This window comes from Xiphophorus maculatus, chromosome 16 (assembly GCF_002775205.1).
Source record: "Xiphophorus maculatus strain JP 163 A chromosome 16, X_maculatus-5.0-male, whole genome shotgun sequence".
Taxonomy (NCBI): Eukaryota; Metazoa; Chordata; class Actinopteri; order Cyprinodontiformes; family Poeciliidae; genus Xiphophorus; species Xiphophorus maculatus.
The window spans coordinates 14,340,199-14,359,874 of record NC_036458.1 but is presented as its reverse complement, the minus strand read 5'-3'; the positions used below and the strand labels follow the sequence as shown (position 1 = coordinate 14,359,874).

General features: G+C 41.4%; 3 protein-coding genes across 6 annotated transcripts in view; 1 reads left to right on the top strand and 2 right to left on the bottom strand.

Moving 5' to 3' along the window:
• Positions 1 to 554: 554 nt before the first annotated feature.
• Positions 555 to 13,200, bottom strand: LOC102237892 (tectonin beta-propeller repeat-containing protein 1-like). Of its 3 annotated transcripts, none has more exons than XM_023348483.1 (26): positions 13,115 to 13,200; positions 11,337 to 11,436; positions 10,206 to 10,438; positions 9,924 to 10,103; positions 9,652 to 9,774; positions 9,019 to 9,141; positions 8,367 to 8,541; positions 8,004 to 8,104; positions 7,810 to 7,911; positions 6,057 to 6,184; positions 5,313 to 5,899; positions 4,986 to 5,098; positions 4,752 to 4,907; positions 4,497 to 4,646; positions 4,239 to 4,396; positions 3,909 to 4,036; positions 3,609 to 3,699; positions 3,411 to 3,507; positions 2,871 to 2,950; positions 2,737 to 2,793; positions 2,494 to 2,668; positions 2,259 to 2,394; positions 2,051 to 2,143; positions 1,861 to 1,967; positions 1,644 to 1,763; positions 555 to 1,469 (listed from the first exon to the last, which is right to left on the bottom strand). In XM_023348483.1, exons 3-26 carry the CDS (start codon positions 10,428 to 10,430, stop codon positions 1,329 to 1,331), a joined length of 3,546 nt encoding a protein of 1,181 aa, XP_023204251.1. In that variant the 5' UTR covers positions 10,431 to 10,438; positions 11,337 to 11,436; positions 13,115 to 13,200; the 3' UTR covers positions 555 to 1,328. The 3 variants fall into 3 exon arrangements, with proteins under 3 accessions (XP_023204251.1, XP_014327888.1, XP_023204250.1); XM_014472402.2 differs by lacking the exon at positions 13,115 to 13,200 and adding an exon at positions 11,624 to 11,743; XM_023348482.1 differs by lacking the exon at positions 13,115 to 13,200 and adding an exon at positions 11,624 to 11,743 and having other exon boundaries at positions 10,206 to 11,436.
• Positions 13,198 to 18,579, top strand: bri3 (brain protein I3). Its single transcript, XM_014472405.2, has 3 exons — positions 13,198 to 13,765; positions 15,229 to 15,337; positions 17,437 to 18,579. The coding sequence occupies exons 1-3, from the start codon at positions 13,612 to 13,614 to the stop codon at positions 17,567 to 17,569; spliced, it is 396 nt and encodes a 131-aa protein (XP_014327891.1). The 5' UTR covers positions 13,198 to 13,611; the 3' UTR covers positions 17,570 to 18,579.
• LOC102238151 (brain-specific angiogenesis inhibitor 1-associated protein 2-like protein 1) overlaps positions 18,085 to 19,676 on the bottom strand; it is a 32,480-nt gene continuing 30,888 nt past the window's right edge. The window contains exon 14 of one of the 2 annotated variants that reach the window (XM_014472403.2): positions 18,085 to 19,610. In XM_014472403.2, coding sequence (XP_014327889.1) covers positions 19,538 to 19,610 — 73 coding nt within the window. In that variant the 3' untranslated portion in view covers positions 18,085 to 19,537. The remainder of the gene's footprint in view (positions 19,611 to 19,676) is intronic. The other variant, XR_002754085.1, reaches the window with a different exon arrangement.

The window sequence follows — 19,676 nt, the reverse complement described above, 5'->3', positions numbered from 1 at the left end:
TTTCTTGCAGAAAGATTATTTCCCACACAGTGGGTTAAATTTGTTTAAAATGTTTTGTAATCTGAAGTTGTTTTCATATCACTGTCGATTTTAGCTTTGTTGGTATTAAAACTGCACATATCCTACTGGTTTAAAAAAAACCAAAAACCTGTTAATACTCCAACTAGGTGAAATTGGTGTACAGTATTTATTTGCTTCTTTTTTTGTTGACTTATTGAGAATTACATTTGGGAACAGGTTACAGAACCCAATCCCAATTTTCTTTAACCAGGCCTCATTACCGTTGAAGCCACGTTTATATTCACTATACATAAAAAAACAATCTTTTATTTTAACTTTTTCAAATACCGCCATACTACATTTGGTTGACATTGGATAGAATTTCCACTTAAACTGTAGGAGTTGGGTCAGTTATCTCTTACCGTCATCTAGACTAAAACATATTGTATTTTTATATTACGTACATTTAAGTAAGCACAGAATAGAAGGGCAAAATATGAAAATCTCTTCTAATCTAGTTGCTTTTCCATTGAGAAGAACAGTATGACATCAAATGATAGAACAGTACTTTAAGTCTTTATTTCACATTTCAATACCTTTTATAACATCATGATGACGCCAACAGTCGCTGTGGTGTTAACAGTCACGGTGGTTGGTGTTTTATGAATTTGTGTGTATTAACAGGAACATGTACTTATTGCAAAAGGGTGGAGAGATATTCTCTGATGGTAAAGACTGAGATGTTTCAATCTGTATAGTAAAAAAACCGTTGTCTGTAAGCACTGCAACCACAAACAGCCGGACAAGATAAAGGAAACAAATTCCAACAATGCATAGTAAATAATTTAAAATGAAATGCATACAGAGTTTTGACGAGTACGTCAATCAAAATGAGAGTAAAACTAAAAACCAAGTTACACTGACGTTCGTTAAAAACCAAAGCATAGCCCTTAAATAAAATCTCACCCTCTTAGGTTTTCACAGGAAGCTGTAAATATGCATACAAGCTATTGCTTCAATCCAGTGGTAGGATCAACATGCATTTGCCTTTGTTTGGTTTGAAAAAAAAAAAGTCTTAGACATCAAGAGAGCCATATAATTTTTTTTTTTGTAGCTTACTTTCCTCCATCTTCACTGAATACTGAAATATTTATTCTTGTGCAAATCAACCCTGCTGTAACATTCATCCATCGAACAAATCCGACCGAAATGCTTAGTCAAAAAGTCTGTTATGATTGTGCAGTCCCTTTACGTGAAAGGAATGAAGAATAGGTCCGGGGAAACAAACGGATTGCCAGGCACAAAGAGGGCGGGGGGCTGTGGAGGGGCTACACACACACGGCGCTCCCGTTCACTTGAGCCGCAGGTCGCTGGAGGGCGGGGCTACGAGAAGGGCCCCCAGGAGGAGGGACGGGCCCCCGAAGAGGCTCCGTGGAGTTTCCCCTCACACTGATATGCTCCCATCCTCCCTGCAAGACAAACACTTGGAGAATTATTGACAAACCCTTTCAGAACACAGAACATCTTCTTCCACATGTTTGCTGTATCCCTCTATATTGCAATATGATTCATTTTTGCAATTGTTTAAATAAAGTGATTTGACAAGGAATTATGAAATAAAAAAACAAAAAGCCTCAGCTCACCCCTATGCCGTAGTCCCAGGACAGACCCTTGGGTGCCATGGGCCCCACACCCAGTCTGTGGCAGACGGATCCAGGAGTCTCAGTAGGAAAGCCTGGAACTCCGTCTGCGATGATCCAAACCTTAAAGCAAAAAAAAAAAATTACATGTTTTGCCTTTAGATGAAAGTATTCTTGACATCTTCTTGATAAAATAGCTATTTTAAATGTGAGTGTGTACCTGGTCCAGCGGTCCCACAGACACCTTGGTGACGTTGTTAGAGATGAGCTCCCACGCAGAGCCCTGAGGGTAGCTGGGCGTCAGGCCCTGTCTGTACCACAGGTTACCTGAAAGACATCAGTCAACATGTTTGATTTCTTTATTCAGTAGATCGAAGTTGCAAAGCAAACCAGATCAAATGAAAACTCACCGTTGTCGTCGACGGCAAACACAGAAGTCCGACCGACGGAGAGCTGTCTGAGGTTCTGCCTCGGAGGAGAGGGGATGTGGTACCAGCATTCTCCTGCAGAGCGAGAAAAAGCTCCTGAGATAGTCTGAACTCAACCCTGAATACCTATATTTATGTTTCATTGATTTATTAGGTCTGACCCACAGATTAGCTTTCATGTCCAACTGACCTGCAGGGTTTTGAGGAGACACGGATCCTCTGTAGAACACAGCTCCGTCCCTCGCGATGGCCCACACCTGATTGGCTCCTCCAATGGAGATAGACTTAAATGGCTGATCTGTGCCTACATGGAGCCAGGAGCTACCCTATGGGAGTAGAAATACTTCCAGAAATTCTGGCCCACAAATCTATAATTCATAGATAATATATTCTCAGGACGTGATCTAAAAATACAGATTTCTCACCGCGGGGTTCTGGGGACTCACGCCCAGCCGACACAGGACGTCTCCTTTGTCACTGAGGGCCCACACAGGGACCTGCTCCATTTTGCTCTGGGCCAGACACGGCATCAGAGAGATGTCGCTGAGATGGATCGGTGGCACCATCTTCCACGGACCTCTCACCGTTATCTTGCACCTCCTGTGTGACGAACAGGCCACTGTTAACATGGAAACAGAGTCACAAACTGGAGGAAGGCGAGTACTTACCTCGTCCATCTTCGGCGCCTCACAAAGTCCTTCATGGTTTTGTGGCCGTGAAATGTCCTGTAGGAAAGGGACAAGTCAGACAAATGGCTAAAATCTCTTCTGTAGTCAAACCTGGAGGAATAAATGTTTCATACGTGGGAAAGTCTGCAGCGTACTGCCAGCCTTCTTTGTCTGTTCCTCCAGGAACGCTGAAATCCACAGCCCACTCCGACACCTAAAGCAGCAGGAAATGAGAGCAAACAGAAAGCAATCACTGTATAATATTATTATACATTATTAGTTTCTAGTCCTAAATTGCCTCTTTTGTAAAGAATTAAACCAAATGTTCACCAAGAATTTATGACAGATATTTGTGAACAGGCCGGGTTTTAAACACGAAACCTACAAAAATTACAGTCAGTAAGGATGGATAGATGGAAGGATGAGTAAAAGGATGAAGGGGTGGACAGACAGACAAACAGATGGATCGTTATATGGATAAGTGGATGGATGGATGGATGGATAAATTTGGGTATTGAAAAAACAAACATCTGTCCTCCATTTCTCTATTTTTTATTTTCCACATTTGCTCGATAAAATTTGCAAACTTGCTAAAACTTTCACAAACTGCTGAAGTTTGTTAAAATGTCAACACTGGATAACATTTCAGGAGGTAACGTTGGGCGTCCTCTTACCCAGGACCACTGAGGGGTCGGAGGGTGTGTGCTGCCTTTGGTGCATTCCTTTAGGCCGCTCTCGTCACTCCACATGGGGCGATCGGTAGGAAGCCCTCTGTCGGATTGAAACGTGTTTTTTGTTATGGAAAATGTACTAGGTTGTAATATTAATGCATGTCAATAATTAGAAACATCTGTAAAATGAAGGAGACCTACTTGTCAGTGTAACCAGTCATTGGGTTCCATCGCTGATTCTCATACACATGTACACTCCTGACATCAGTCTGTAAGTGAATCTCAGGGTTGACTGCAGCAGAAAACACACACAAGGTCACCCCCACATTTGCTTATCCACATTCTAAAGCTTCAGCAGCTGGATGCTGGAGTGTTTCCCATTAGGATCACAATAACAACAGTAAAAGAAAGTGAAAATTTTGCTTAGCAAATGATCTAAATGTTAGTGCAGCATTTCTATAAATCAGCAGGAAATGTTCCTGTCTGAAGGACGTGTGTTACCCGAGCTGGGCTGTCGCCCAAAGCTCCCGCTGTAGACCCAGGCAGCGCCGTCCCACCCGATGCCCCATACCAGCCCCAGACTGTTAGACTCTACGCAGCGCAGGTGGCCTGGGATCTGGCGCCAAAACCTGCAGCAGCGTACAGGCGCACGCATCCAGTGTTAGTCCCAGCAGTTAGTACATAGAGTGGCAAAGAGACAGGCGACAAGTTATCTGGCGACATATCAGTAAGAAAACAAAAAGCAAAAACTGGAAATGGAGGCGACGAGGATTTTACTGAATCTCAGGGCAAAGCACAGGAACAGAATTCAGTCTTTGGTATCTGGCTCACATAAGGTCGCAGGCCATAGGGTGAGCTGCAGCCTCCAAAGTTAGGGGCGGCTCGTGTACCATGATGTCTCCCTTGGAGGTGGTGGACCACAGCGCCTGTCTGGTCGGAGCCCCAGCAATCCCTCGCCACTCACAGCAACAGTCTGACAACAGGTCCAGCTGTTGGACAAGAAATGTGAAAGACACACTGCGTGACACTCAACATGCAATGCTCTACCCATCTATTTCACCAGTTTTTACATGACGACAAAAGTGTTACCCAGTCATTCATTTCCTTCTCTGATGGCGCTGCCAGTATCAGTGGCCATCTTTGTTTAGTTCTTTCGGCTGTGTACACGGCAAAGGTGTAGTGGCAGTCTTGCAGAACCGGTACCAGCGCCGTCACTTCGTTTATGAACACCTGAAGGTACTGAACATGCATCGACAATGAGTCGGTAATTATACATTTGGTACTTCTGGTCTTGTTCTTGTTGCTGCCCTTCCTTCTAAACCATGTCGGCACATGAAAACCCACCTTTTTCTCATCATACTGGGTGTAATAGACAAAGAAGATGCTGTCCTTCTTCCCATCTGACTTGGTGGATTGCTCAAGAGCAACACCTACATCCACCCAGCGCTGTGGCTTCCAGTCTCTCCACCAGCGCAATGGCCCTTTACGCACCCACACCGACTGGTAAGGAAACAGGAGAAAACAATTAGAATCTGTTCACCCTACAGCAAGAAGGAAGACAACTTTTATGTTACTTACGTTGCTTCTCTCCAAAGGTTTCCTAGTGATCTCTTGATGTTGCTGCTTTTGAGGCTGCTCGCTCCAGGCTGCTGATTGCACCGGAGTCAGAGACAGGGAACTATTGAGAGGACCTGATCCATAAACGTAGAGGTGTAAGAACTCGAATAAAATTAAATAAAAACTAATTAACTTGCCTTTTTAATTTTTTTTTATCCTATTTTTCTATCCTCGCCACAATAATGTTACTTTTTGCAGGTCTACAGAATGGACACTTTTTAGTTTAAAGATGACAAAATACTGAAAATGTATGTGGAATTCTTTTTGAGAGACTGGTTATCCATGTACCTGTGGAACTGAGCCAGCTGATCCGTGAACTTGCATCCACGTCGCATCCTCCACCGGACACCCAAGCCCACACGGGTCCATCCTCTTCCCCGATGCCCTGCGAGTTCTCCAGGGTTCCCAGGACGTCGCTCAGTGAACGCCCTGCTGCTTGTGCGCTCCGAGCCGCCCCCGCCCCTTCTAGGTCCACGTTCATAAAGGGGATGTCGTGCCCAGTGGCTGGAAGGGTGGGAAGCACTGGAGCTGGAGGCATCTCCACGCCGTTTTCCTGCGACATCTCGGTGATGGACGGCTGCGTTGTGGAGATTCTGTCGCGGTCCGACACCAGGCTGTTGATGAAGCTGTCGCTGGCTGGGATGAATGCTTTTGGAGCATCTTGCTGAGAGGCTGAGGACGGCTCTTTTACCTCCTGAGGACGTGCAGATGTGTCGTCGCCCCCCAATGGGACGATAGAGGGAGCTGCTGCTTCCAGTATAGGAGTAGCGCTGTGCTCTGAGTTAGTCGGACCCAATTCTGAGTCCGAATCAGTGCCACTTGGTGCAGAGCCTTGTGAAGTCTCAGTCAGGTGGCCACTAAACTCACACTCATCCCTTATGAAAACACAAAGGGAGTAATAACGGGTTGATTAAGGCCAACCCGTTATTGATGGGTTGACCTTAGTTAATGGAGACGGTATGAGTCTCCACTAACTCATACCATAATAACGGTATGAGTTAGTGGAGACTTAGTTGATGTTACTCTACAGACCTGGGTGGAATGAGCTCTTTACTGGTGCCCCACTGGGCAGAAACAGGGATCCAGCCATTTCCACTCGGCTCAGCCTGGGTCACACCCATCCTAAAATACAACCCACGATCCTCACCAACGGCCCAAACCTAACAGACAGAGAGACAAAGAGAGATCTGTGTGGAAGAACAGCAGTAAAAAAAACAAAAACTAAACAAAGGTCGTATGGTACCTGTTAAACACAGACAGTGAAGTGTTCTTTATTTATTGAGCTGTTTCATCAATTCACCTCAAGTAGTCCCACAAACTACAATTTAATCAAACCGTTTTCCAATAGGCCAATCAGAGCAGCTGTTACTTTATAAGGCCATATACTGTAACTCCTGTTCTGGCTCCGTTAAGCCATCCCCATAACTGAAACCCTGAAACATGAAATATGGGATTTGATGACGACGCCTTGGCCAGCTTCTAATTAGGGAGTCTCCCATATGTAAGGCCAGAGGGAATACAGTCTGGGGATATTTAAGGCTGGACCCTGAGGTGCGACTGCTGAGGGGACATTGGCCAGAGCGACACGCTGTGCTCGTGTTACAGTGCTGCTGACGGGAAGCGAGGCAGAGGGGTTGGAATGGGCTGAGGAGAGGTTTGGGAGCGGTGGGGGAGGCATAGGTGGGAGGAGGTGTGAGGTGCGGGTTTGCAGCGCAAGCAAAGTCTTCAGCAGTGAGACACGGAGTAAAGAGTTTCTGCTGTCCTGAAACCAGATCCAGGCAAACAGTGAGGTGGATCAGGCAGCGGAGAGGCACAGTTCAGAGTGGAAAGAGAAAAGTTTTAATAAACCTACAAGGTTAGAAAACTTGTAGAAATATATTTAAAAGCTTTAATAATGTGTTTTGGCATCTCTGCTTGTTTTTTTAAAGCTTGCTTCATTCTATTATAGGCGCACAAAGAGAAGAAGTACAAGAGGTGCAACAAATTTTGTCACATTTTATGTTGCACCCACAGACCTCAGTGTATTTTATTAGGATTTTATATGACAGAGCAACACAGAGAAGCACATAACTGTAAAATGGAACAAGGATGAAGGCTTAAGTTATTTTTCTTTCCATTAAAACAAAATCTGAAATGTGTGGTGTGAATTTATTTTTAGGCATTGTGAATCCATGACTGCATTTTGCTACAATTACAGCCGTTACAGTCTTTTGTCTCTAGATACAGAATTGCATTTCTGTCCTTCCTTCTTTGCTAAATGGCCTAAATTCATGCAGAGGGATGCAAAAAATATAATTATGAATATAATTATGGCACAGCACTCACACTGGCTTTCTTCCAGGATTGCCTAATATTTAGTGTCATCCATGTTCCCATCAACTCTGACCCACTCCACTGTATCTGCTCTGCTAAAGAACAGCATCTTCATGATGCTGCAAAAACTATGTTTTACTGGTGTTGAAGTGTTACTCTCCATGAAAGTTCCACAGTAAAGTTGAAAACTGATGAGTGAGCTACTCCTCCATAAAGCCTGGATTTAAGGAGTCAACAACTCAGACTTATCACCCGATTCAGGAGTCTTCCCCAAAGGCTCAGACAGCCGAGCCCCACATTAAATATGACTAATATTAAATAGGGTATGTCAGAGACCAATTAGAAATTTGAACCATACTTTTCAAATTTTTACTTGGAAAAAAATGTCAAAACAAAGACTTTTCTTTCAAATCGTAATTATGTACTATTTTAGATTCGTTCCCCAAGTAAACACAAAAAATTCTCCTCTAACCTGGTCATTGAGTCCCACGTCCACCATCATCATCTCCCCTCCGATGCTGATCCAGCCAGATCCACAGGGGTTGTGGGAGTTTACGCCACGCCTGAACCACACCTGGACACACACACAACCACACCAGTCCACACACGTAGCTGACAGGTAAACCAAACCTACTCAGATCATTTCAGATGTAATCACAGGTTTACCTTATAGTCCTTTGTGACCACCCACACAACGCTGACTCCGACGGCCACGTGAAGAGCCTCCACCTCCTTTGAGGGTGACTCCACTTCCAACCAGGAGGTACCTACGGTAGAACATACACAATGCACAGTGTTCTGTAAAATATGTTGCACCATAAAACCAAAATGTCACATTTCACTTAGAAATATCAACACTTACAATATCAACCCTTTAATAGAGAATTGCAATGGAAAAATAATTAACAGAGCTTCTAATACATAATTCATAGTATTAAAGTGTTTAAAATGACATTTCTCAAATGAAAGGACAGGGGGAAAAAAAACAATTAGACTCAGGGATGGAGTGTGTGCCACGGTGATGCGGACCTGTTGGGCTGTCCAGACTGAGGCCTGTACGAACCAACAGGTTTCCATCCCACAGTAAAACCCACAGAAGATCCCCAGGGCCGGCTGATAACTGAGCCACTTCTTTGGGCACCTCCACCTCCTCCCAGCTGGTGCCCTCCGGCACTCGGGGGTGGATTCCCTCCCTGAACCACACCTGTGCAGCACAAGTCATTTTAACAGATCATTAAATCCGATCACATTTGGTTTCATTTAGGCATGAAATCAAGATCTTAGGTTTCAGTTCCAACAATTACATGTTGCATTTTAATAAACTGTTAAATGCTTTTAATTGAGCAAAATCCCTATTTTTAGTTCTCTTGGGTCAGAAAAGTTAGTAGTCAGGCCTTGTGATTCATATGAAGTTATGCTGCCCTCTTGTGGCCATGCATGCTCAATAAAGTGATGCCCGACATTTAATATTTACTATGAGTTGATGAAAACCTGCAAACCACAGTGAAACCATGGTCAGTGAAGCAAACATTCTCAGAGATGACAAGAAAAATGATTTGTTTTACTAAAAACAAATATTATAGGTTTTGTGGGAAGCTAATAATTCCCCTAAAACGTAAAGAGAAAGTATGGGTTTGTGCCAGAAAGATAAAACCTCAGCTGCTGAGACCATGTGACTGACCTGCCCTTGCTGTGACACGCCCCAGAGGTATGGGTACCTCCCTGACTGGTCACTCATCTCCCAGCCACCACAGCAGATGTCACAGAGTGGCAGCGGGGGCTTCTTAGGGTTATCCAAAGGGATCTGCAAGGAGACAGTACTGGCCTTACAAAATATCAAATTAGTTTAACTTACAGTGGCCATGGAGATTTTTCTTGTTATGCAAAGTGCTAAATAAATAGCCACATATCAGCAGGTGAAGTAGTAAGGCAGCACTCAAAATATGCTCTTCTCAATCTCAATCAGAAGCCTAACACAACATATCACTTGGAATACAACAATGTCCACAATGAAAGGGAATCTGGTTAGAAATCTTTTTCTCTTTTCACAATTATGCTACATTGTGCCGGTTTATCACAAAAATCCCACGAAATTAGAGCAAATGATCGCTTGTGATGGTTAGATTTGCACTTGTAGGTTCTTTATCGCTAGCATGAAGTTAACTAGGAATTTGAGGGATTATAATGTGAAAAGGATAATTAACAATTGTGTTTTCTGATGGAAATACATTACCTTCCTTTTCTACTCTCCTTTGTGGAAATTGTTAACAACTGCACATATACAGTCATAGAGAGTCAGCAGTGCTTGGCTAACCTTTGCCCATGTGCCTTGTGCTGTGTATCTTCTGTAACGAATCCATCGTCTACGGCGGACGCAGGAGTTCCACTTCTTGTCTGGTGAGAAGTTGGCTGGAAAATCCACAGCGTACTCCCAGCCCTACAGAAGGACAGAAACAAAATGCTTAGTGTAGGCTGAAAATTTACTCCACTTATTAATTAAATAACCCACAAAGAGAAGTAGAAGAAGAAAAAAAAAGCTATGTATGAGGAAACAAAATGCTGATGAAGGTTTCAGGTATTTCTCACCCCAGTCTGGCTGGGTTCTCCACAGCTCTGATCCACATACCAGTCGCCTTCCCAATCCCAGCTGCGGGACGGCAGCTGGAAGCTGTGGAGTGGCTGTGGATTCATCCCGGTGACGTCGCTCCAGGGCCAGCGGTCGGTGGGCAGTAGGACGTCAGTGAAGCCGTCCACTGGGTTCCATCTCTGACAGTAAACACACACGATAAAAGAATACATTTCAGCATTATTTAGATAAATCCAACAGTCAAGAAACAGAGGGCTTGTTTCGGGATCTTTTGGGCTTACCTGGTTCTCATAGGTCTCCTCCCGGTAGCGGATGGAAGTCTCACTGGGCATTATGTTCAGATAGATGTGGTGATCGCACCCGATGCCCCAGCAGCGTCCCTTGCCTGCAGTGACGCGCTTCAGCTCCAGCAGCAGGTCGTCAGCGCGGACCCAGCGCTGGCCAGCTGTGGAGAGGCTGTACACTCTTCCATACACATCCACGGCCCACAGCAGTGTGATAGGCATGGTGGCTCCTAACGGAAACAGAGGTTAAAGTTTCCTGATAGCGAGGAATGGAGTGAGTTACACACTCATTAGATCTCCTTCAATTTAAATTTAGCTTCAGAAACATTGACCATGTGATTTAAATTTCATGTAGCAATTTTTAAGTTTCTCTCTTTCTCTCCCTGCTTGGCAGCTCTCATTAGCAGCTTACCTTCATTGCACCTTTTGATCCCAGCTTAAAGAGTAAATAGCTTTTTCATAGATTTAGTTTACTAAATTTGAATGACATATTTCAATCCATTTAAATCTTATTTACTGAAATGATCTTCTTTATTTTCCCTTTGATATACATCTACCTCCGTGAACAAGAGCAGAAATCGGTAAGCTCAACAGCATAGTTTAGCTTCCAAAATTTCACAAACATAATCAAAGTTACAAGATGTTTTATTACCTTCCTTATTATACAGGTGACTGCCTTCTTTGAGACATTAGGATATGTGTAAGTTCCATAAGCTTTTTAATGTTTTTAGCAAAATATTTTAAAATGTTGACTTGTGACTGAGCAATAATAATAATAATAATAATAATAATAATAATCTCGTTAATTTTGTTGACAGCACAAAGTAAATAGGACGAAATAATTTGGTATTATTTTGAAAGTCCAGACCGGAAATCATGCTTTTATTTTGACTGGTGCACTTGACAGTTGCCTTATCGACTGATACTAATCCGCTAGGGCACTAACAATCACTATAGCAAAGCTAGCCCTATCCGTTCAGTTGGGCCTTTATTTGAATAAACATGTTTAAATTAAACCATCCACTGAACTGTATCCTAAACTTAGCTGCAGATCCATAAGGTCATTTTTCTCTATTCAGGCATGGGATGTACACACAGTAGAGTCTGGGGTGTCAAACAGCAGCCTACCTGAATATTTACTGGACCCGATACGCGGTTGTCATGGGAAATACCAATAGCGTCATGACATCAGGTGCGACAGCAGATGCTGCCATCTGCGTGACACATCCTGCGACACATTCAGAAGCAATGTTTATAAGCATCAAGTGCCCAAATGCCATGCTAAGATGCAGGAAAGCATAGACAGGATGCAAATGCCGCAAAGTGGGCTACAAGCAGTTTACATCTTCAGTCAGTCGGCTGCAGTCAGATGGCCTAAACCTGCAGGGACGGTCAAAAACACAACACATACTTACGCATGCTCATGAACGACACCTCTGGGAAATAACAAATAAAAACCTAGCGACATTCATCCACAGAGCGGAATTTATTTCATATTGTGGACTAGAGGATTGTCCTGTCCAACTCTGGACGCGTAACAGGAAATGGAGGAAGTGCTGTTGTGATTGGATACAACGCTGCAGGGAGTGCGGGATCCCTCTCTCTGATTGGTCCAAACCAAAGGCCCTTGGTATTTTTTACTCTCGCCGCTACCGACAAGCGGGATTGCTTTAATAATTTATTCAGCGGTGGGTTATTAATTATTGAAGGTCAAGGCTTGGTGACAGATGACACCAGGGTGTCACAAAACACCATAAAACAAACAAACACCTTATCTTCTGATCAATATACAGACTGAAGAATTTTGTTTGCTACAACTTCTATTATGCCGCAATATTACTTAATGCAAAAATATTTTCAACATAGCATTGACGTTTACTGCTTTGTGCCTATCATGTGAGCGGTGAAAGAGTTCCTCACAACTGATGGCTGTTTAACTATTTAAAAGGGCAGCAAAATAATCTATTCACCATGAACCTTTAATCTGTATGTGAAATAAGTTGGAAACCATGACTTCAAAAGATTTAAAGTATTTGAAATATTTACATGCTAAGTATCAGCATAGTTCATCTCAAACTTTCAGAATCTGCATTAAACCGTGCAGGTGGGGGTTAGGGGGTATAATAGAAAAAAAAAAAACAGGTTTTGTGTTTTGTTCCTTTGATTTCCTCTCATAAATGAAGCCCATTGAACCTACAGGTGGAACTTATTTGAGTTGAAAACAGAAATTTAAAAGTGTCCAAACATTTTCTGACCATAAAGTAGGTCAATAAACAGGCTAACATTGTTTTAGTGAATAACTTCAAAGAGACAAAATGACTTGTACGTTTTGCGGAATAAGTGTTTGTCCACGTATTAACAGCATAACCTGTGAAATATTAAAACAAAAATGATAAAAAGTAACTATTATCATATATTATAGCTATTAGAGGATATTTGTGTACACTCTCCTGTAGTTATTTAATTGTTCTATCCCTTATAGTCTCATCCTCTGGTTCAATAAACCATATGAACCCACAGATGTTCCAAATTATGGGTTTATGAAAACGAGTAAACAGAGTTGGTGATGTTTTCAGAGATAAACCAGCTGCTTATTATTCCAAATGATAATAATAAATGCTATTATTAAAATCAGCTGGCGACAGGAGGCAGTGTTGTCCTCTGTGCTGAAGAGGTTGGCGCTGCAGTGAGCTGCACGCAGCAGTGTATGGCAAGCTGATTTTATTTTTATTCTACATCTTTAATAACACGTATCATTGGGGCTTGCCTTAGAAATGCATAGAGATCCGTGTATTGCCTTGCGAAGGGATAGACTATATATACACATGGCCACCATCAAATACTTCGGTTTTGCGACATTTACAAGTATACATTAAATATGTACATATACGGCTTGCCATACTTACTTTGTTTTTGTGCCCTATCCCTTTAAGAAGCCTTTCAATGCGCAGAGGCGCAACAGCAGCCCATCACATGATTCTTCTCTTGTGACAATCCAGACAGAAAGCAAAAGCCTTTCTGACTTCCAGCTGAGTTTTTAGGCGCTACGATGGTGCATAGCTGCTCTTTGGGCACCGAAGGACCAACTTCACACACTGAAATGGAATTAAGTTAGCCGTTTCCATAACAACTCGGATCATTCCCGTTGTAACGGAGGACATTGGGTGAAGACTTGGGGGTTGTTGCGTCGCTTCAGACAAAGTTGGCGCATGGAGAGAGACGAAGTTTCATTTTTGCGCAGCGCATTTTCTTTGTGTTTTCCGCCACGAAGCCTCAGCCAGCATCGCACAGCGTTTGGGTTGACAAAAGCCAAATAGTCAAAGTTATTTTTGTTACTCCTACTTTGTTCGCTTAAGGAGCAAGACACAAAAAGACGAGATAAGGACACGGTCCGTCGGGTGAGATGGTGGACAACAAGCCTCTCCTTCAGGACAGACCTCCCGCCTACAACGCCGTTCCGGGGGCGCATGAGTACGGCCCGCCGCCGCCGCAGCCACACGGCTACGGAGCCATCCCCGCTGCGGCCCCGCCGCCCTACCACTACCCGGATGGCCCAGGCAAGCAGCTCTGTTTATTTCCCTCACTGAGCAGAAAGTTAACTCTCCAGGAGGGAGACGATGAATTTAACTTCTGCTCGCCTTCACAGGGAAAACGAGGCTTTATTGCACGTTTTGTTTAACCTTTTCTTTTTTTTTTTTTTTACAGAGGTTTTAAATTGCCTTTTGAAGATTTAGTTGCCAGTTTCGCATGCGCAGTTTGTGAAGAGAAATGATTGATGCTAATTATTAGAATAAATTAAAAGATAAGCAAACTGTGCTATTAAATGACCTTTACTCGTCTTAAAAAAAAATATATATATAAAACGCTTTATGTTTGGTGCAATTGTTTCTCTAAATGTGTTGGTTTAATGTGAGGTAGGAAGCCATTCCCCGACTGTGATTGTATGAGTCTATGCAGGAAGTGCACAAAAAACAAACTCCTGGTTCTTGTAATCGCATGAAGTTTCCTGTTTTTTTTTTTTTTTTTTTTTTACTGAGCTGCCTCCTTTCTGGCAGATTAAACCAGTACGTGTCAACTCGTCATCACACAGCAGGTGTGCGCGCAGCTGTAAGCCTGATTAAAGTGTCAAAGTTCTCAATTGCACAATCTGACCTGCATACAAGTGGTCAGAAACAATAGACATGACTCCTTACATTGGAATGAGCCTGACTGTTTCCGTATGTCCAGTTAACACACACTGCCATTTTTTAATGTATAATACCTGATTATTATACTTGATTAGCGTATAAATTTTTAGACATCAAAGAGGAAATGTGGCGCAGGTTCCTCTATATACAGGTAGTAAATTTATAGCCAGCATAAAACTAAGGGAAAAGGAGATTATCAGGAGAAACGCATTCAAATTAAAATAGTATTTTAAGCTTAAATTTGACAAGGGTATGAATAGGACCCAACTCTACATCTCAGACATTATGACATTTGTAAAGAAGTGGCATGAATTTAATATTTGCCCCTTTTTAAATGGCGAATTTATAATAATGTGTTTTGAAAAGCAAAAGAACTGACTAATTGGCATGTGTCAAAATATGGAAGCATAATCAAACACTCCTGTTTGATCACCTTGGTAATTTGCTGGCCAAGAAGCAAAAATGTGAATTTATTTTTCTTATTCATGAAATGCCTCAGAATTAAGAACTCGTCAACCAGCAGTGTGTATTTTGTTGCACTTATTTTTGATTGATTAAAAATGACATTGTTTAAAAGATACGATGCGAGGTAAAATGGGGATGATCCTAAAATGTATTGAAATCACTACTTTCACCCCGACAAAGAATCTGTAGGTGATTAAACTTTTAGAATAACTTTAAATAAATAATAGTCGATTTACAGCAACACGTATAATTAAATATCAAGCGAATTCCGTGCTTCAGACCTGAGTCCAGATTCTCTTATTTATTTTAATTTGATTCATGTCGACACAAAATGATAACATGACACATTTTTTGGGGGGGACTTCCAGGATACCCACCGGCTCAGATGGGCCCCGCTGTTTCCCAGCAACCCTACACATCGACCTATGCCATCATCCAGCCCTCTGTAGTGGTGGTGGGAGGCTGCCCAGCTTGCAGGTGAGGAACCACAAATGACAAAGTGTCTGAAACCCATAACTAGCCATTCTTCATGCAGAACAATACAGAGCGTCATGCGCTCACAGAGTTTGCTGGGGTTGTTCTGTATTTATTTGTTTTATTGCCGTTTCACCTATCGGGAAGCTATCAGTGTAGATAAGATGAGTGAGTATGACATTCAGTTTTGGGAGTTTCACTGTGGTGAGTCAATGTCCTGTCAGTCAGCTGACTTCGCACCAAGGACATGTGATGGGGCCAAAGGTAGCGATGGGGTTCAAGTCACACGGATGGGAAAGTAAAATGGAATGATGACTAAGTGGTGTTAATTTTTCTGGAACAAACCAAACAGGTTGTAGTTGACATTCTTTACTGACACATGATGGACACTTCCTTTGATTGGTTCCTAACAACGTAATCAGTTTGTTCCAGGAAACATGGAGCGTTTGCTCTCTATCCTTCCAATCTGGCTGCATCTGAAACTCGGCATACTAATGTAACTAAAACTAGAGTGGAGCTTCGTTTTCCTATTAAATTATCACAAAAATAATGAATAGCATCAGTCATAGTTCTTCTTTCTGACATTAGTGTTACAAATACCTTGTGCAAACACTTGAAGAAATTGCACTGCAGGAAACAGAGTGATGCAATGATAGACCAAACATACACTACTTTCTTGCAAATCTTAACCTAGCAATAGTTTAATTTTAAACAACTCAAAGCAGAGTTTTTACTTGGTAGGATTCTAAATTGTACCTACTTTAAATCTGACTTTCCACTTCTGTTTCCTGAAAAGCTTCCTCCGATGCTAGTTGGTGTTTTTGCCATCTTGAGAGCCGGTGGCCACGTAGCCAGGAGCTGGTCAGAGTCGATGGGCAAACTGTTTGGAGGAAAATCTGTTTGCAGCTGATTTGCAGAAAGACCCTTAACATGCATCCAGAGCTACAGTAGGACAGTTTAGATCAGAACATAGTTAGAATAGGCCAGTCAAAGTGAACCCAATGAGAGAGCTGTGGCAAGACTTCTTAAAATTGATGTTCACAGAAGCTCTCTTTTCCAACCTGAGTGAGCTTGAGTTATTTAGCTTGAGTTGTATGCCAAAGTAGAGTTAGTAGAATGTCAAAACAAATTCTTAAATTCATAGTGAACTTGAGGGAAAGTATTATTCTCGTTAAAACACCCTTATGTTTATAAGTTGGACCTTTTTAAACTTAGCCTTTCACTTCCTGTCTTCTAATTCCTTTAAAAAGGCCTCAGGCCACTGTGGTTTTTGTGTTGAAGTCATAAGATGCAGTTAGCTGGGTTTTTTTTAGTGTCACTCTGGGTCAAAGCTGATTAGGAACAGATATGTAATAAACAAGACGTTTTATTTTTTTTATTTTTGCAAGTTTTTAACGTCTGCAACTTGGATATTCAACTCTGCTGCTAAATTCATGTTACTTTTCTTTACAAATTTGGCATTTATTGTCAAATTCTAAGACTTTTTGGACAAACTTAATAAAAGTAACAAAAGCCAAACTTAAACCCTGCTGGGCTTTTAGCACTGTATATGAATTGAACTTACAAAGGAGAATGGCATGAAATTATTTTTCCCCGCTTTTTATTTCAATAAATTAGGAATAGAAAATTATTATTTTTTTTTATCAAAATGGATCTCTCTTGTAAATTAAGATGTTGAGTCTCTATAAGGCAGCCGGTGCAAATAAAGTTAAAATAAAAACAGATTTTTTTTTGTCAGTTTGTTATTCTATATTGTAAAATCTAAACAAAAACTGATGCAATTTATTGTATACTTTGTACAACACTTCATACCTGATCTTCTACAGATTTTGATTTAGATTTTTTTTTAAAAATCAAATAGGTGTTTATAATTTTAACAGTTATCTAAATTTCTATAGTACCGGTAGTTTAAAAGTTGAGAATTCTTTGAGGTCAATTTAGTTTTTGCATCTTGAAGCAAATTTTCTTGAGCAAAACCAAAGAGGACCACTTTGACTCGCTGAGTTGTGAAGTTTGCTGCCTCCTGTTCCACATGATTACATAGAACGTTAAAACTGTTTCCTTTTAAAACACCAGATGCCATCAATCCATCTCTTCCACAGGGTTGGAGTCCTTGAGGACGACTTCACCTGCCTGGGGATCCTGTGTGCCATCTTCTTCTTCCCTCTGGGCATCCTCTTCTGCTTTGCTCTGCGTCAGAGGAGGTGTCCCAACTGTGGCGCCACCTTTGGCTAGAGGGACCAAACCGCAGCTCTTTCACGCACTTCTCTCATTCACACGCATACAGAGTTTATATATATAAAAAAAACAAAAGATAGATTGCAAAACAAATTACAGTCAATGAAATCTGTTTTTCATCTGCAGGTTTAGGATGTATTTTATCACAAGTTTCCAGCTGTTGTCAGTGCCTTTGCTTCATACAGAGTAATCAGATGCCATCAGTTTTTTTTTTTGTAAATGTTTAAGGAATCTGAACAGATTCTTTATTTTCATAGTCAGAGCCAATTAAACTTTTTTTTTTGGTCTTAATATTTTTCTTTATTTGCTTGCCGCTGCCATATTTTAGTTAACTTTGTACTCTGCTTTTTTTTGTTTCAAATGTATGCATGGCTCAGTATGTTCCACATAGGCATTGAGATAATGCTGTGATTTAAGGAAAAAAAAAAGGATTATCTTATGGACATTACCTTCTCTGGCTCAAACAATGGACTTATGCCTGACGAAGCATTTTGCCTGTTTTTTTTGTTTTGTTTTTTTTGTTGAGATCATTTCTTGGGGCCATATTTTGCACTGACAGTTTGTCCAATGATGATTCTGCTGGGTTGAGCTTCTCCAGGGCCAATGCAGACCTCAGGTACACACAATCTGACATGCCCTCGACTTTTACGACCTCATCGTTTTGACTTTGGATTTACTTTGAGGACTGTTTTTGTTAAAGCGCAAGCTCCTCTTTTAACCTCTAGAGGATTGAGTAAAGGCTGAAGTATCTTATATCCTCAAATTTTCAACTCCATATTTCTATGACAAATCAACTTTCCTCCCAGCCAGACAATCAGCTGAGAATGTCCATGTCTTCCTCCGCTGCAGGATCCTGAAAATGTGTTCATGTCGGAATAAGTAATAAAATTAAAATTACTGGTATGAGGGAAAAAAAGAGAAATGGCGTTAGAAAACACACTAAGCACGCTCTTATGATTGAAGTTCTTACTTTTTATATGAGTTACTGTAATTAAAAAGTAATGCTATTTGTGTCTTGGATTTTTCATTTCTTGCAATGTTATTCAAACCCCTTTAACTTCACACTTAAACCACAAACTTCTGTTTCGCTTGCATACAGAAATTTTGTGGCCCTTATACAATCCAGTCTTTCAGAAGTCACGCAATTAGTAAACTGCACCATTTCTGTTAAAACACAAATGTACTGTGACTAAATATAAAACCGCTCGAGTACGAGTACTTCAGAAAACGTTTGTAAATAAAAACAAACTGAAGAAATAAATCTTTATTTGTTACATAGCAAATTATAAGGATGTGATGAATGATGGAAAAGCATACATGTAGTTTTACCATCTGATTGTATCAGAAATGCACAGATGGGATAAAGTACAGGTAAGATACTTTACAGTATGTATGTAGTATTAAGGCACAAGTGTCCACATTACAAAAAAAAAAAGAAAATGGCCCAACAGGCATTAGATAACAAGAGAATCAGTTAAATGTACAAGAGGACCAAAGCAAATCCTTCTGTGCCTTTTAGGACATTTTTACATAATCTTTTTCCTCAAAACACGTCTAGTGATTTTCAACAGTTTATAGATTAAAGCCTGAAATGTAGTAGTCCTCCACAGTATTGTTTTCTAACCACAGAATGGTTTCTAACAGTCAGACAAGCAACATCAACGGCATAAATACATCACAAGATTCTCGTTGAGCAGTTTTTAATTCATCCATGTCTCAAGTGCAAGTTAAGATGTGTCCATTTAAATCTCACCGACACACACAGACCGACTAAAATATAGCCATAGAAAATTTATATATCATAAATAGACATCGGTTCAGGTACTAAAATACTTAGTTTACCGTATCAGTTTGTAGCAGATTCAAATGGCCTTTTTGCCCTTCCGCCCTGACCCAGGAGAAACTCCTGGACCAGAAGGGCAGAGGTCAAACGATGAGCTCGGAGATGGATGGAAATGTTGGAGATCAGATGACGGGCGCAGAGCGATCGTTAGTCACAGTTGGTCGTAGCCTGACTGTTGCAAATGGATTTCCTCCGCTGTGAAGAGCAGACAATATGCGCGGTTAACACAAGTTTGAGTGCAACAAAAGCAAATGTTGATAT